The sequence below is a fragment of the Canis lupus genome, chromosome 20, assembly GCF_003254725.2.
Source record: "Canis lupus dingo isolate Sandy chromosome 20, ASM325472v2, whole genome shotgun sequence".
Classification (NCBI taxonomy): domain Eukaryota; kingdom Metazoa; phylum Chordata; class Mammalia; order Carnivora; family Canidae; genus Canis; species Canis lupus.
In genome coordinates, this window is record NC_064262.1 from 37471350 (window position 1) to 37489869 (window position 18520).

The window sequence follows — 18520 nt, forward strand, 5'->3', positions numbered from 1 at the left end:
CCTGGTCTTTCTTCTTTCTGTTCCTCAGACTGATCATTTCAGTTGGCCTATCTTCCAGTTCACAGGTTCTTCTGCCTGTTCAAATACTCTAATGAAGGGCACCTGGTGACTCAGTCGGTTGAGCATCTGCCTTCACCTTGGGTCATGGTCTCGGGGTCCAGGGATCGTGCCCTGTATGGGGCTTTCTGCTCAATAGGGAGTTTGCTTCTCCTTCTCACTCTCCCTCTGTGTTCTCTCTCTTCTCTCAAATAAATATTTTTTTAAGATTCTTTAAATTTATTTATTAATGAGAGACAGAGAGAGAGAGAGAGGCAGAGACACAGGCAGAGGGAGAAGCAGAGAAGCAGGCTTCATGCAGGGAGCCCAACATGGAACTCGATCCCGGGTCTCCAAGATCACACCCCAGGCTGAAGGCTGCGCTAAACCGCTGAGCCACCCAGGCTGCCCTCAAATAAATCTTTTTTTTTTTAAATCCTGTAATGAATTTTTCATGTGTACTTTTCAAAAAGTACTTTGTTGTACTTTTCAGCTCCAGTGTTTCTTTTTTTTAAGATTTTATTTATCCAAGAAAGAAAGCACAAGGGGGGAGCAGAGAGAAAGGAAGAAGCAGATTCCTCACTGAGCAGGAAGCCCAATTCAGGGCTCAGTTCCATGACTCCAAGGATCATGACCTGAGCCAAAGGCAGGAGCTTAACCTACTGAGCCACCCATGCGCCCTTCAGCTCCCGCATTTCTATTTAGGCTTTCCATTTCCTGTCTCCTTCTTGATGATCTCTGTGTGGTGAGTCAGCATTCTGATTTCCTTTATTTCTTTGTCCATGGTTTGCTTTAATTCTCTGAGCATATTTAAGACAGTTGATTTAAAGTGTGTGTCTCATAGGTCCAATGTCAGTTTTCTCTGGGACAGTTTCTGTTCATTTATTTTATCCTGTGAATGGGCCATACTTTCTTGTTTCTTTGGATGGTCTCATAATTTCTTATGAAAACTGGATATTTTGAATATCATAATATTATACCTCTGGAAATTGGATCATCCCCTTTCTTCAGGCTTCATTGTTACTGCTTATTGTGGGTCATAGTTGCTTTTTTAGTGATTTTTCTTTTTTCTTTTTTTAAATAAGATTTTATTTCATTTATTTAAGAGAGAGAGCACAAGCTAGGGAGGGGCAAAGGGAGAGGAAGAAGCAGGCTCCCCGCTGAGCAGGGAGCCTAACATGGACTTGATCCCAGGACCCTGGGATCATGACCTGAGCTGAAAGCAAGATACTTAACTGACTGAGCCACCCAGGCTCCCTGTGATGTTTCTAAACTAGTTTTTTAAACTCTGTTTGCTGTTGTGTGTGGTCACTGAAGTCTCTGTTCTGTTAGCCTAGTGGTCAGCTAGTGACTTAATAAGGATTTTCTTAAATACTTGGATCAGTGACAACAACAAAATCCCAGTCTTTGCAGCTAGAGGCTGTGTCTGTGTTGGAGCATACTTTCATCACTCAGCCTGGAAGTTTACAACTCTGCCTTTGCCTTCACTTCCTGCTTGCACAGGGCTTTACTGTCCACCAGAGGTAAGAGTTTAGGGCTTTCAGGTCTTTTCTGAGAATGTACCCTGCCTGTGGCGTGTGCATGACTCTCTGGATTCCCTGGAATGTTTTGAAACTTTTCAAAACTCTTATTCCCAGGGCACCTGGGTGGCTCAGTGGGTTAAACATCTGCCTTTGGCTTGGGTCATACTCCCGGGATCCTGGGATCAAGCCCTGCTTCGGGCTCCATGTTGGGAAAAAAGAAAACCAAAAACTCATTCCCCAAAGCATCTCACAGCCCAGGGTTTTTTTGCCAGGCTTTTTCACATTTGTACCATTTGCTTTATCTGGCAGCATCTGGTTCATTTGCCTTCAGGTACTTTCAGCAAAAGTACCATAGCCACTTCTCTGATGTGAGAGGATTCCGAGTTAGGTGAAATAAAGGCAGACCCTTTGCATTAGTACCTCAGGAAGCCACCCATGTTGGTCAAAACAGGCAACCAGGGCAGCCCCGGTAGCTCAGTGGGCAGCCCCAGTGGCTCAGTGGTTTAGCACCTGCCTTTGCCCCAGGGTGTGATCCTGGGGACCCGGGATCGAGTCCCACATCGGGTTCCCTGCATGGAGCCTGCTTCTCCTTCTGCCCCTCTCTCTCTCTGTGTCTCTTGTGAATAAATAAATAAAATCTTAAAAAAAAAAAACCACAGGCAACCACTATTCTTTGAGAACAAGGATACTCAGCTCCCTCCAGCACCAGAAGTGCTCCCTCACACTAGGAGTGCAGGCTGCCATCTTCATGACTGCTGAGCCAGACAAGCGTGGGCAAATGGGGCAAGAGTAAGCTGAAATGCTCTCCTGCAGGCTACCTCTCTTTTTTTCTTGATTAAAGATTCACGTAGTTTTAAACGTTTGGCTATTTTCCAGAGTTCCAATAATGTTTTGACAGATTTTGCTGGCTTTTCCCCATGTTTCTATGAGGGAATGCCCTTGAATCTCTCTGCTTCACCATTTTCACCAACATCATTTGGAGTAATTTCTTTTTATAGACACCTATTGGAATTGCACTCTGTAATTTATAAACTACATATCCAGGATCTCTTTTATTTTTCACCATGACCCTGTGTGAAAGATGCTGTCGTTGTCAGAAAAGTAAAGTTCATGTCCAGTACATTGGCCAAAACTAACACTAGGTCATCTTTGGCTTTTGCTTCTGTACTGGTGTGTAGATTGTTGGCAGGAACACTGTGGAGTGTGAAGAGTGAAAATATTATCCAGCAGGACACTAGCCATACAGTGAGATGTTACTTCATCTTGAGATAAACCCCAAAAGGAAATGCATCTAGTGGTCACAAAACGGGATTTCAGCCCAGCTCATGCATTTTAGTACCCACCCCCTAAGAAAGAAAAAGTGTTTTTGTTATATTTTATATTGATTTTCAAATGCAAGGAGGCAGATTTTATTTTTTAATTAACTTGTTTCTTTTTCTTTTTTAAGATTTTTATTTACTTATTCATGAGAGACACACAGACAGAGACACAGGCAGAGGGAGAAGCAGGCTCCCTGTGGGGAGCCTGATGCAGGACTTGATCCCAGGACCACGGGATCATGCCCTGAGCTGAAGGCAGACATTCAACCCCTGAGCCATGCAGGAGTCCCTAATTAACTTGTTTCTATAGAAAAATTTAAAGTGTTTAGGGAACCCTGGGTGGCGCAGCGGTTTAGCACCTGCCTTTGGCCCAGGGCGCGATCCTGGAGACCCGGGATCGAATCCCACGTCGGGCTCCCGGTGCATGGAGCCTGCTTCTCCCTCTGCCTATGTCTCTGCCTCTCTCTCTCTCTCTCTCTCTCTCTCTCTCTATCATAAATAAAAAAATAAAAAAAAGAAAAAGAACGTGTTTAAGTGTTAAGATTTATTATTTTATTAACTATATACAGTGTTGAATGTAAATCTCATCTTTGTCTCCCTGAAAGAAAAGTTTTAAAGATATTTAGCTTTAAATATCTTTATACAATATTTTCATCTTTTGTAATATAGACCTAATGGCATATTTCACTTAGTCCTGTTTTGCTGTCATACATATGCTTTTTGTTCGTTGCCTTTAGTAACTTAAATGGTAATCAAACAGCCACAGAGAAGTTGCTTTTGGGAATGAATGTGGCCACACTTGATAGAGAGTGCCTCCAGTCCCAGCAACAGGTTCCTGAAACATGCCAGTTCCTAATTTATTTGCTTGTTCTGTTTTCTTCATAATAGTTTTTTTTTTTTTTAAGATTTTATTTATTTATTCACGAGAGACACAGAGAGAGGCAGAGACATAGGCAGAGGGAGAAGTAGACTTGGTGCAGGGAGCCGATGTAGGACTCAATCCCAGGACCCCAGAATCATGACCTGAGCCAAAGGCAGACATTCAACCCCTGAGCCACCCAGGTGCCTCCATAATAGATTTTTTTTATGCTGCATTAATTGAAAAGCTATACTTAGTAAGGGAAGAATAAAAGGCTTTTAATTTTTTTTAAGATTTATTTATTTTTTTGATCCTGGATGGTTCAGCTATGCATCTGCCTTTGGCTCAGGTCATGATCCCAGGGTCTTGGAATTGAGCCCTGTCGGGCTCCCTGCTCAGTAGGGAGTTTGCTTCTTGCTCTCCCTCTGCTGTCCCCTGCTTATGTTCTCTCTCAAATAAATAAATGAAATCTTTAAAAAAAATAAAGATTTATTTATTTGAGAGAGTACATTGTTGAGGGGGCAAAGGGAGATGGAAAGAGAATCTTCAACAGACTCCTCACTGAGTGAGGAGCCCATGACCTCAAGACCATGAACTAAGTGGAAATCAGGAGTCAGATGCCCAACCAACTGAGCCACCCATACACTCCAGAATAAGGGCTTTTTTTTTTTTTTTTTTTTTTTTAGTTTAAGATTGTATTTGTATATTATAGAGAGAGTATGAGCAAGGGGAGAGGCAAGAGGGAGAAAGAGAATTTCAAGGAGACTCCCCACTGAGCATGGAGCCAATCCAGGGTGGAGGAGGGCCATCCCAGGACCCTGAGATCATGACCTGAACTGAAATCAAGAGTTGGCATTCAACTGAGTGAGCCACCCCGGCAGCCCTCCAGAATAAAAGGCTTTTAAAGATCAGAAAGGAAAAATAAAAAAGATCAGGTTTTGCAAAGACATTATTAAGTACATATAAAATCCAAAAGGTACTTGGATAAACTATTAGAATTAATAAATGGAAATACCAAGCTTATCTATTTATCATCAAGGAGCAATTAGAAAGTTAAATTTTAAAAACATGCCATTTACATTAAATACCTAGGAATAAATTTTTTAAAAAGATGTATAAGATTCCTATACAAACACACCAAAAATCCCTGTGAGTCCAGGTGCCTGGATGGCTTAGTTGGTTAAGCGTCTGACTCTTGATCTCAGCTCGGGTCCCGATCTCAAGATCATGCGTTCAAGCCCTGAGCTGGGCTCCACACTAGATGTGGTTGGTACCTACTTAGAAAAAAAAAAACAAAAACAAAACAAAAACCCTGTGAGAAAATGATTGAAAGGAATTAAAGAAGACCTAAATAAATGAAAGTGATTCATTGTGTTTATAGCTAGAAGACTTAGTATTCTAAAGAAGTCACTTCTCCCAATATTTGATATATCAATTCATTATAGTCCGATTCATTATAGTCCGATTATACATAGGCTTTTATAAATTTTGTATGCTTTATTAAGTGAAGCTTCCTGAGCTTTTATCTTTTCCATGTCTTGTGAGGGCCTGGAAGAAACCCCAGGTCAGGACACAGAGAGGCCATATCCATTCCAGGGCTTTCAGTCTGTTTTCCTCTTTAGTCGTGAGCACAGTTTTTACCTTTTCCACATCTCTATTTTTCTTTCTGTGGACTATGGAAAATGGTAACTATGCCTTCTCTGGATTGAACAGCCTTTAGATTGTGTAAGTCAAGTGGTTGTGTGTAAATCTGAGGCAGTGATGGTAATTACAGCTATTTTAAGCTTATAAAATGTTTCTGACCTATTTTTACATGTTTTAGAGGTGTTTTGCATGTAAATGTTTAATAAGTCATTGGTTGTGAACAAAAGGTGTCCATATCACTCTTAATTAACCATGTTGTGCATGCATAGATGCATAGTTAGAAGTAAAACAAAGTTTGCACTGAGGAAATCAAGGTGATAATTCAGAAGGAATTCACATAATAAAGGAAGTAAGAAGGGTAGCGTGGGTGGCACAGCAGTTGAACCTCTGCCTTTGGCTCAGGGCGTGGTCCCGGAGCCCCGGATCCAGTCCCACATCAGCCTTCCTGCATAGAGCCTGCTTCTCCCTCTGCCTGTGTCTCTGCCTCTCTCTCTCTCTCTCTCTCTCTCTCTGTCTCTCATGAATAAATAAATAAAATCTTAAAAAAAAAAAAAAAAAAAAGAATAAGTCCCGGGATCATGTCACCTCGGGCTCCCTGCATGGAACCTGTTTCTCCCTTTGCCTATGTCTCCGCCTCTCTGTGTCTCTCATGAATAAATAAATAAAATCTTTAAAAAAAAAAAAAAAGTCTCAACATCATAGAGATGTTCATTCTCCCTAAGTTAATCTTTAATGTGATCCTACTAGAGGTACCAGTGGGAATTTTCTTGTGAGGAAGTTGGGACTTAAACTGATTTTTAAAATAATGTCAAAGAGAAACAAAAATCAGGAAAATTCTGGAAAGCATAGTGGGGGATGAGGGCCAGTCCTTACCAGATATTAAAACATTGTAACATTAAAATAATTAAAATTGGGGATCCCTGGGTGGCTCAGCAGTTTGAGCGCCTGCCTTTGGCCCAGGGTGCGATCTTGGAGCCCCAGGATCGAGTCCCACGTTGGGCTCCCGGCATGGAGCCTGCCTCTCCTTCTGCCTGTGTCTCTGCCTTTCTTTCTTTCTATGTCTATCATAAATAAATAAAATCTTTTATTTTTTTAATTTTTATTTATGATAGTCACACAGAGAGAGAGAGAGGCAGAGACACAGGCAGAGGGAGAAGCAGGCTCCATGTACCGGGAGCCCGATGTGGGATTCGATCCTGGGTCTCCAGGATTGCGCCCTGGGCCAAAGGCAGGCGCTAAACCGCTGCGCCACCCAGGGATCCCAATAAATAAAATCTTAAAAATAAATAAATAAATAAATAAATAAATAAATAAATAAATAAATAAATAAATAAATAAATAAATAAAATAATTAAAATTATTTGGAGTGCCTGGCTGGCTCAGTTGGTAGAGCATGGGATTCTTGATCTCAGGGTCGTGAATTCAAGCCCCACATCAGGCATGGAGCCTACTACTTGAAATATATTAACTTAAGAAAAATCAAAATTATCTATATGATATATCACTAAACAGATTATTTGAATAAAATAAAGTTTAGCAGTAGACCCAAGTATAAGTTAATTTATGATAAAGGTGGCATCCCAGATAAATGGGAAAAGATGGATTTTTCTCTAAGTGGTATTTGGAAATAGCATAGACATTTGAAAAAATTGTATTCAACCCTCACACCAGCATGAGAATAAATTCCCAGATGAATTACAGGTTTAAATGAACATAAAATGAAACAGCAAAGAAATGATGGGAAAGAAGTTTTGATAATCTTTGACATAAAACCTAGAACCCATACATAAAAACAAATTCGACTCTGTAAAAGTTGAAAACATCTGCATAGCCAGAACTAACAGAAACAAAGATAAGTGACAACTTTGGGAAACTATTTGCAATATATATCATAGATCACATTTCCTTCATTTATGAAGAGCTTCTGTAAAGCATTAGAAAAGATCAATATTGAACAGAAAAATAGACAAAGGGTAAACAAGTTACTAGTGGTTCTTAAATGAAAATATGCCTTACCTCAGCCCTTAGATACAAGTTGAAAGTACCCAGATGCTTTTTCTTAATTACCTATCAAATTGTCAAAGATTCCGATGTTACTAAAATGACAGGAACATAGGGAAGTGGCATTTACGTAGTTTGTGATGGGTTCATGAATGAGCACAACCTCTATGGAAGAGAATTTGAATGTGCTTATAATAAAAATTAAAGTGTACATACTTTGACCCAGCTTTTATAAGTAAATTTATACCTCAGATAGACTCAACACATATGCAAATTGATAGATGTCTTAAATTATTTATATCAGCATTGTTTTGTTTCAGTGGGAGAGCAAAAATTTGGAAACAACCTAAATATCCATCAAGGGGGAACTAGTTTTAATAAATACAGTATGTTAATACCAGCAGTAATCCTCAAGATATATTATTTTACAACAAAATTTAGGTGTAAAACAGTGTAAACAACATGCTACCTTTTCTTTTTTTAAGATTTTACTTATTCATGAGAGACACACACAGAGAGAGAGAGAGAGAGAGAGGCAGAGACACAGGCAGAGGGAGAAGCAGGCTCCAAGCAGTGAACCCTATGTCGGACTCGATCCTGGGTCTCCAGGACCACGCCCTGGGCTGAAGGCGGCGCTAAACCGCTGGGCTACCCGGGCTGCCCACTACCATTTTTTATTATAAAATATAAAACAGGGCAGCCCGGGTGGCTCAGCGGTTTAGCGCCGCCTTCAGCCCAGGGTGTGGTCCTGGAGACCCAGGATCGAGTCCCACGTCGGGTTCCCTGCATGGAGCCTGCTTCTCTCTCTGCCTGTGTCTCTGCCTCTCTCTCTCTATCTCTCTCTCTCTCTCTCTCATGAATAAATAAATCTTTAAAAAAAAATACAAAACATGTAGCATTTTAACCATTTGTAATTGTACAATTCAATGATGTTAATTAAGTCCCTTAACAATATTGTGCAACCATGACCACTATTCACTTCTAGAATTTTTCATCTTCTGGAAAGAAACTCTGTACCCAACAAGTAGTAACTACCCATTTCTCTCAGCACCTGGTAATATCTGTTCTGCTCTCTGTCTTTATGAATTTTGCCTATTCTAGGTAATTCACGTAAGTGAAATCATGTCAGTTGTCCTTTTGTGTCTTGCTTATTTCATTTTAGCATACTGTTCTCAAGGTTCATCCAGAGTGTAGCACGTATCAGAATTTTTTTCCCTTTCAAGACTAAATAATTTTCATTGTATGTATATACATCATTTTGTTTATTGATTCATCTGTTGATGGCCATTTGGTTTCTACCTTTTGACTATTGTGAATAATGTTGCTGGGAACATTATCATATGAGTGTCTAATTGAGTTCCTGTTTTCAGTTCTTTTAGATATTTACCTAGAGATAGAATTGCTGGATTATATAGCAATCTGTTTAACTTTTTGAGAAACTGCCAGGATGTTTTCCACAGCAGTTAAAGCATTTACATTCCTACCAGCAATGGATAAAGTTTCCAATTTCTCCATATCCTTGCCCATACGTGTTATTTTCTGGTTTGTTTTTTTAACGTAATAGCCATCTTAATGGGTGTGAAATGGTATCTCATTGTGGTTTCAAATTGCACTTCCCTAACAATGATGTTGAGCACTTTTTCAGTGTGCTTATTGTCTGTATGTCTTTCAGGAAATGTCTATTCAGATCCTTTGCCTGTTTTTTAATTGGGTTGTTTTTCTGGTTATTGTTGAGCTGTAGGAGTTCTTTGTATGTTCTGGATAACAGACTTTTACCAGAGATATGATTTACACATATTTCTTGGCAACTTTGTCAAAAATCAATTGCTTATAAAAACCCAATTGTGCGGATTCATACCTAGACATAATTCTATTCTGTTGATTTACACTTCTATCCTTAGGTCTGTGTATACCTTTTAAATCTTCTGACTTTTGAGTCATATGAATGTATTCATTTAAAAATAATAAAAATTTAGGGGCACCTGGGTGGCTCAGTGGTTGAGCATCTGCCTTTGGATCAAGTCCTGCATCAAGCTCCTGCAGGGAGCCTCCTTCTCTCTCTGCCTATGTTTCTGCCTCTCTCTCTGTGTCTCTCATGAATGAGTAAATAATAAATAAAATAAAATATTAAAATAATTGTTAGCTATAGCCACAGTTTACTCCTTTAATTTCCCTCCAATTTGCCTTCCAGGAAAGTGTGCTGTGTTGTCATTCAAGGACTTCCTCTCCTGCAGACCAACTGAAATACCAGAAAATGACATTCTACTTTGTGAGAGCCGCTACAACGAGAGTGACAAACAAATGAAGAAATTCAAGGGACTGAAGAGGTTTTCACTCTCTGCCAAAGTGGTAGATGATGAGATTTATTACTTCAGGTAAAGTTTTAAAAACTAAAGAGGAAAGAGCACGTCAGCTTTTAATAGGAAAACTTATATCAAAATAGTATAGATCATAGTGGTTTTTTGTTTTTCTTGTTAAGTCTAAAACCAGAGCAGTATATGTTTCAAATAGAAAATATAATAATTCAGCTAGAAATTAAAATCCTCATAATCTGCTGATATGTGGTAACTGCCCTTGTTGTAGACTCTGGTAATTATAAAATGGAGGCAGAAATCCTTGGTTCTCATTTTTAGCCTATTAAAATGTTGCCTAGTTCCATAGTATGAAAATTCTTTTTGCTATATTATATAGGCAGCTAGATCCAAACTTTGGATCTAGTACGTTTGTGGATATTCAGCACAATCCTTTAAAAACTAGCATCCATAGTATGTGTGACTTTATAAATAGACATTGAAGGTCTTTCCTTTGCTGACTTAAGGAGTGTATGTTGCAGATTGCAGGAAGTCTTTCCTTTATTTTCTTTTTTTTTTCTTTAAGATTTTTATTTATTCATGAGATACACAGAGCAAGAGAGGCAGAGACATAGGCAGAGGGAGAAGCAGGCCCCATGCAGGGAGCCTGACAAGGGACTTGATCCTGGGACTCCAGGATCACGCCCTGAGCCAAAGGCAGACGCTTAACTGCTGAGCCACCCAGGTGCCCCAGTCTTTTCCTTTTTTTAAGATTTTATTTACCTATTTGAGAGAGAGAGAAAGAGAGAATGGGGGGGGGGGGGGCGGTAAGAGCAGAGAGAAAGCAACAAGCAGACTCTTCGCTAAGCACAGAGCCCAATGCAGGGCTCGATCCCATGAAATCATGATCTGAGCCGAATCCAAGAGTCAGGACACTTAACCAGTGAACCTCCCAGGTGCCCCAGGAAGTCTTTTCTAAATATTGAGGCAGAGGGCAGCCCTCATGGCCCAGCGGTTTAGCGCCGCCTGCAGCCCGGGGCCTGATCCTAGAGACGCGGGATCGAGTCCCACATCGGGCTCCCTATGTGGAGCCTGCTTCTCCCTCTGCCTGTGTCTCTGCCTCTCTCTCTCTCTCTCTCTGTCTCTATGAATGAATAAATAAAATCTTTAAAAAATATATATAGAGAGAGAGAGAGAGAAAGAGAGAGAGAGAGGCAGAGCATTGCTTTCTGATCAATCCTGGAGTGGTGTTTGGTGATTTTTTTTTTTTTTTTCACTTCTTTCAGAAAACCAATTGTTCCTCAGAAAGAGCCCTCACCTTTGTTGGAGAAGAAGATCCAGTTGCTAGAAGCAAAATTTGCTGAGTTAGAAGGTGGAGAAGATGATATTGAAGAGATGGGAGAAGAGGATAGTGAGGTCATTGAGCCTCCTTCTCTACCTCAACTTCAGACCCCCCTGGCCAGTGAGCTGGATCTCATGCCCTACACACCCCCACAGGTGACAGTGACAAGTTCCTGTTACTTGTTTTATTCTCAATTTTGGTTCATAACACACTCAAGCCAAGGGAAGGAGACATCCAGCTCACACACGTGAGCTTCAGCCTGGAATTCTGCAGGAAGGAACAGATTTTTTTCTTTGTTTGTTTGTTTGTTTGTTTCTTTGTTTCTTTCTTTCTTTCTTGATGCCACTGAGAATTTTAAATTTCGTTTTTTTAAATGTGCACAGATAGCTATTTTTAATGGCATGTTTAGTTAGAAAGCTCTCCCTGCCCTATATTAAAGGAAAAGCAGTGAAGAGTGGCATCACCTTGTTATTCTAGCTTTTACTGCCCATATCTTTCCAGTCGCTCCTTTAGACCTTCATCTGGGTGTAGGTGATCCCTGTTGGCATTTTTTTTCTCATTCAGAATTTTCTCAAGACAGAATTGTGAGGTCACCATTATGGATTATAGTCATGGAATCCAGTGAAACTTTCATTTATTTATTATATGGTAAGCGGCAAGGATGAGCTGTTCTGACCAAGGAAATGGCCAGCTGTAAATTAAACGTGTCTGCAAAACAGTAACTATTGAATCACGTGTTCCTGGCTTCCAGAAACCTTGAGCAGTTAACCAGATACGATGCTCTGATGCACTATAAGAGCTCTCTGTCTTACAGTCTACCCCGAAGTCTGCCAAAGGCAGTGCAAAGAAGGAAGGCTCCAAACGGAAAATCAACATGAGTGGCTACATCCTGTTCAGCAGTGAGATGAGAGCTGTGATTAAGGCCCAGCATCCAGACTACTCTTTCGGGGAGCTCAGCCGACTGGTGGGGACAGAATGGAGAAACCTTGAGACAGCCAAGAAAGCAGAATATGAAGGTAAATAGAGACTAGGTGCAGCTATCTCAGCTTTCTAAGCAAGGGGGTCTTTTCAGGTATGCACGTGCGTAAACAGGTTTTACTTTCCTGTTCTGACCACTTGCACATAAACTTTGTGTTGGGGACTGTCTCGAATGGCTCCCATCCAGCAATTTAAACGCCAGCCTTGTCGTGACTGAGCAAGCACTGCCCCTGACTTGGCCTTTGATCCTGGTGGGTTTTTGTTTTTTCCCAAAAAATTCCTCAACTATTTTGCTGTTAAAAATTGCATGGTTTTCTTCCTTCATTGAGTTCTGTAAGCAAGCACACATGTGTTGAGGTGGGGAATGATTGTACAAGGATGTTAAATTAGAATTATGGTTAAAATTCATCTGAAAGGAAGCTTTCAAAAGCAGGATCTATTAGGGCTCTTGATAAGCCACATGTTTGAGCTCCAGGCTGAGGCTTGGCTGAAAGCGCTTGGTTTCCTAGGCCAGTCCTGGCCTATGCTATGTTTGCATTCATAGCTACTTTCAAGGCACTGAAGGTCTCTGATAAAGCTCAACCACCTTCATTTTCCTTTTACTCTATAATTAAATCATTTTGGTCCATGAGCTATCATTTAAGGATTTGGTGGTTCTCAGCCTTTAGGGACAAGTACTTGAAAGAGATTTGGGCGAGGGGTTATTTAGTTGTTTTTTTTAATGTCAGGCATGCCTTTAATAAAGAAATGAGTAATGAACATTAAATGAGTAATGAACATTAGCTTAGGCAGGACTCTTGCCTTTGGAGCTATATTTTTCCATTTGGAATTATGTATAATGGTTCATTTTGCCAGTTTAGAGCTCTCTCTCAGTGGTTCACCACTATGGTCAATCATTACTCTTCTTGGCTGGGTCTAAACCCATTATTTTCTAGTAAACATAAAGAAATAAATTGTTAAGGCTGCCTCCTTCATTAAAGTTTGTAGTGTTTCCAAAGAAATTAAAAAAAAAAAAAAGATTTTGCTCCTTTCATTTATAGCAATGGATTGATAATTATAAAATTATCTGACAGGTTTCCCCAAAGATTTTCTGCAGAATCCTAATCCTACAAGATGTTCAACCAGAAAAACCTTTGTGGCAAAACCAGTTTGAAAACTACTCCAAAAAAAAAAAAAAAGAAAGAAAGAAAGAAAAGAAAACTACTCCAAACTCTTTCGCTCTTGAAAACTTACAGTGCATATTCCCATATTAAAGTCTTTAAGACCTACAGGAAACACCTGTTTTTTTTTTTTCACCTGGCGTTTTCTGAACCTTGACCATGTATTCATATAATACCTTTTAATATTGTAAAGAACAAATAATTTGCAGAATAGTCTTTAAGAAACCCTAATCAGTTCCATAAGAACCTCAAACTTGGCGGGGGGAAAACCTTGAACTTTGGAGAACTTTGATATTTCTGACCTTAGTGAAAGTTAAGACCAAATATATCACTTCATTGGAAGAGAATTGGAAATGAAGCTCACATGGGTGTAAAGCCCAGTCTAGGGTAAATGAAGCCCATACTGTGTGGCTGGTTATTTAAAGCGTGAACAAGAGAGACAAATGTGTCTGGATGTAGTGTAAAAGTAAAAACACTGGAACAGGGCTGAAGAGAAGAGAAATGAGGACATTTAGGAAAGTCTCCCAAATTCAAAAGGGAGTCTGAAATTTAGGGAAAACTGAGTGAGAATGAGTTGTGTATGACTCAGCAGTGTCTGCCTGATACATAAAATCTGAACTTTTGTTGTTTTGACAAACCCAATTTGGGTTTGAATTCAAAACCCAAAGTTTGGAGTTTGGCTGGCTTCATTTAACAATTCTCTTTTCCAGTACAGCCTGTTGGGCTCTTCCCAGAAGGAGCTAACAGGTAGCCAGTCCAATATTTGATGCCCAGGCCTGAATTTTTCTTTTTTCAACTTCATTTTTTTTGCTCTCCCATTTTACTGTCATTTGTGTAATGAAAATGCTAGAATTTAACGTGGGGGTCTAGGTCATTCTTTTTTTTTTTTTTTTTTTTTTTTTTAACTGCTAGCACAAGGAAATGGGTTGTTCAAATGGCCTTTGTCCCTCACACTCATTGTACAGAGGATCCGTAAACTGGGACAGTGTTAGTGATGACTAGCCTATGCAGGCAACTCTGTCGCAGCCTAGAAGCTTTGACTTGCTTGACTTGCACATTCTTCTACACTAACGGAGGACTGGAGCTGTTGCTTCTTGATTCTCTTTAAAGCCATGTGATCTCGAACTATTTTCCACTCCTTAGATCAGCCAGCAGTAGTCTTTTGAATTCCATGTCGGAGGGTTAATGTGTGGCAGTGGAATGTGCTGTCATGAGTCAGGGCCACGTTTCTGGTTCTCTCTGTATCCTTGGACAAGTCACTACCTGTCTCCTAGCCTCAGTTTGCCCATGTGAGGAGTGAGGAGGCTTTCCTATTTATGAATGGTGAAGCAAAATAAGCCCTGTATTCTGGGAGTTTGGGGGATACACATTTCTAGAGTTTTCTAGGAAGAGTCCTAGCCTGCTAGCTCCCCAAAAGCCTGAGAATGTGATCTCTGGGGACTACTGGCTATGGAGGTGCGGGACAGAGCAGCTCAAAGGAGTGAGAGGTGTAGCAGGGTGTGTTCCACAGCCCAGAACTGGCACAAGCAAATGCTCCTTTTGCATTTTGGATGAAATAAGAGTGAATTCTTGGAACTTTTGCTGATTTAGGATGATTTATGGTTCGTATGGAACTGCTCAGCGTCAGGAAACCTGGTTCTGTCAGTACCTTGTCCATTGCTTCATATGTGTATACATATTCCCTGCTTTGGATGACTGTAGCCTGGAGTATCATATATTTTTTCCCCTTGGGGTTTATTAAACATGACCTCTTGGCTTCATTAGGATGTAGAAAGTCGTGTTTATTCTCCCTAAAACCTTGTGGAGGAGACAGTAAGCTACTTTTCCCTTACAGAGTTAATTTTCTTCAGCTGCTAAACCCCATGACACTAATGACAAGAGTCCTCAAATCATAGTAAAATTGGGTGCAAGGAATCAGGAAAGTAGTGTAAGTAACGATTGTGCCAAAAATTATAATGGGCCATGGAATTGCTTCATGTTGAAATTATAAATAATTTGTAATGCTATTAATACTAGAATAATGGTAGCGCTTCTCATCTTCAGGGTGCCTTGTGAGATTAACCACGTTGGTTACGCTGGTGACGTGTTTAAATAAAACCTGTGCTTTCTGAATGTGTGTTGCAGTCTTAACATTCTTGAAATCTTTGCAGACCAGTTCTCAAGATGGGATAGGAAAGCTGGACTCTAGGTTACCAAGTGAAATCGGCCCGACTCCTCCTGTGTTGAGACTAGTCATCTACTGTTCCTTCCGTTGAGACAGAACTGTTGCCTGTGTTTTTACTAGTCCTGTTGAATGCAATGGATGGTATTTTGAATTCCTGGGTTAAAAACAGAATTGAAAATCTGAAATGCCTTTACAGAGCGGGCAGCTAAAGTTGCTGAGCAGCAGGAGAGAGAGCGAGCAGCACAGCAACAGCAGCCGAGTGCTTCTCCCCGAGCAGGCACCCCTGTGGGGGCTCTCATGGGGGTGGTGCCACCACCAACACCAATGGGGATGCTCAATCAGCAGTTGACACCTGTTGCAGGTAAAAACAGGAGCTAAGACCATTTTTTTCCACTTTTAAGAAATTCCTTCATTTTTTTTTTTCTCCAATGAGGAGTAGGCCACAGTCTCTAGGCTTTTCTCATGGCAGAGTCAAAGTTTAAAGTCGTCCATGTCGTCCTTATATCGCCTCTCCCATATGGGCAATGCCTCCCCTCTGCCCCAGAAATGGGCCCTGGGCCCAACCCTGGGAATTGGTAGGGAGCAGCTCTAGCCTGGCTGTGGGCATGGTCTGGCGATATTCTCCACCCCAGACTGCTCTTGCTGTAGAGCGCTATAGCAGAAAATATAAACAGACCCTGAATTCTGTTCTGGAGGGACTCCCAAGAGAAAACACAAAACTAGCATTCAGGTGATGCCGATTCTCCCGTCTCATTCCAGTATTCAGTTTGCCTTGTTCTGCTGCAGCCATCCTTAAGAGACTGACCATTTAAAAGGATTTTTGACAATGAATTGTAAATCCTTTCTTGGTCACTAATGTGCATGACTGCTAAGTGGAATACAAAGTCCTTATTCAATTCATTGTGCCCACTCTGTAATGCTTTTCTATTTAATTACATTAAACTGCATTTTCTGTTAGTATCCCAGTCACATATTTTAAAAAAAAAGAAAGAAAGAAAGAAAGAAAGAAAAGAAAATGATGAATGTGGTTTGCTTGTGTGTGTTGTCTCTGGTTCTGGTGGCCATAGCAAATTTGGCTATTCTTGAATTGAATATCCTTGTCTGACCTGTCTCCAGTGAGAATCCTGCAGACCACTTCTCGGGTCCCTCCTTCATGATCTCCCCAAGCTTGGTGAGGTCCATACAAACCACCTGAGTGTTTTCTTAAGCAAGTGGTCTGACCACTTTTTGCAGGGAGTCCAAGACAGTGTTGTTCAAGGCAGGCTCATTGGGATGCTGTTTTTGTTTTTGCTTTTTTTGTATTTGCTTTTTAAGGAAGAGTAGCATAGGATAACTTTTCCATTGTCGCTCCTACCTTTTGTGATGGCAAGTTCTCAAATGCACTGTCGCTGAACTCAGCAGTTGCACTCGCCAGAGCACATCTGAATCATGGCTTTTCAGTACTTTCAGTGTAACTGACGTTGATCTAACAAATCTCATAATCGCCTGCTCTATTCCATGGCCCATTTTGGTTAACGGGGTTCCAGAGGGTTTTAGAAATCAGGCCTTGAACGTGGGGACTTTGAAAGTTAGAATTCCCTCGTTGACATCCTGTTTTGTTCTGATATGTGATATGGTAGCACTGTGCCCTTGACTAAAAAAGCCTGGGGACACATTAACAAAATGAATTCAAACAGCTAAAAGCATTAAAACACAGCAGCTGCAGCATTTTAGCTTCCTGTTGGGGAATAACATCATAGCACTCTGATGGGTGAGGGGGGTGGGATCCCTTCTAAAAGGACCCTGCTCCATTATTAAGCATGTGCTGCCCAGATTTTGGGCCACGGGAGTGAAGGGCAAGCAAGTATTCTCTATAGGTACCAGTCTTTGGTCCACAGCGGGAACTTTGCAGCTGAGGGTAAATTTTCATGGGTTTACCGATTACTTAGGGCCTAAGTCTTAGCCTTGTTGCTGTCTGAGACCAGCTTTGCTTACAAGCATTAAAGCTCATTTGAACACATGTGACTGGGATAATAAGTGCCAAAGTACAGTTTAATGAAGACAAGTGTCATGTCTTTCAGTTCTTAATAATTTCTTCAACCACAGCCTGTGATGGCTGCGTTCAGATGGGCTTTTGTAATTGAAAGCAAAGCCTCCTAACATTCTTCAGCTCCCACCTACTTATCCCTAAAAGCTGTATCTGGTGGTGTGGTTAAAAGGCAGTTTGATAGCTTCGGATCTCCTATGTTTAAGATGATGGTGTCTGCTCAGATGTAGTTTTTACTCTCTGAACTCTCATTTTTTAAAAATGAAACTCATCATCCTGTTTCATGTATAGAGGTATTGTTGTTTAAAATTAGTTTTATTGGTTTGCGTAATTGTAAGTTTTTCAGTCAGCTTAGGTATGACTAATGAAGCAGGCTGAATCAATCTCAGAATTTTCCGTAATTTTATAGCTTCAAAAGACTAAATAATCTTTTAAAAACAAATACCTTTCAAATAATCCTTGAGGGAAAGTCAAAGAGTAAAATCCTTAGAATCTGGAGTTTTCCACTGTTTCCCAAGGTCCCTCTACAAAGAGTATTTTATACAAATGAGCTTTGGCACGAGTCCCTCAAGCCTCCCTTTGTGCAAGAAGCTGTGACCAAAGGTGATTGCATTTTAGGGGGGAGCCTTATGTTCTGTTTATTGCGATCATTTCAAATCCCAGAAGTTGTTTTTCTTGCTTAAAAAAAAATGTCGTGTGGCTTTAAAGATCTTTTGATAGGTGAGTTTTTGACATTTTGAAATTATTTTCTTCCTTTCACTCCTTTTGCCAAAAATACTTGTTTCTTGAAACTCTTCCCTAGCCAGCAGAATATATTTTGTGTTGTGAAGATGCACTGTGAAAATAAAGGAATAAAAGCCTCTGTTCACAGAAATTCTGTACTTCATTTAAAATGTTCCCTGTTAACCGAAGGTTTATGTGAGGGCATTTGTGAACTTGGAGACAGAAATGACAATTGCATTTTCTCATGCCAGCAGAGCCTGATTCTCCAGCCATTCCTTCTGAGGTCTGTGTGCCCAAGTATCAAGTGACCTGGGCTTAGTTTGGTTTGGGAGGGTGTAGGTTTTATCTTTATTTTACACGTTTTGAAATCTAAAGATGAAACATCATCCATTATGATGGCTCTTCTCTATTCCCCTGCTCAAGCCCAGTCATGATCCATTTTTACCAGTAGTGG

At 40.5% G+C, this 18520-nt stretch overlaps 1 protein-coding gene across 31 annotated transcripts in view; it reads left to right on the forward strand.

Moving 5' to 3' along the window:
• Window positions 1–18520, forward strand: part of PBRM1 (polybromo 1) — a 121142-nt gene that overhangs the window by 93476 nt on the left and 9146 nt on the right. For 19 of the 31 annotated variants that reach the window (XM_025456113.3, XM_025456117.3, XM_035702407.2 and 16 more), the window contains 4 exons: window positions 9574–9757; window positions 10960–11170; window positions 11830–12031; window positions 15514–15678. In XM_025456113.3, coding sequence (XP_025311898.1) covers window positions 9574–9757; window positions 10960–11170; window positions 11830–12031; window positions 15514–15678 — 762 coding nt within the window. The remainder of the gene's footprint in view (window positions 1–9573; window positions 9758–10959; window positions 11171–11829; window positions 12032–15513; window positions 15679–18520) is intronic. The other 12 variants (XM_049097859.1, XM_049097860.1, XM_049097863.1 and 9 more) reach the window with 1 other exon arrangement.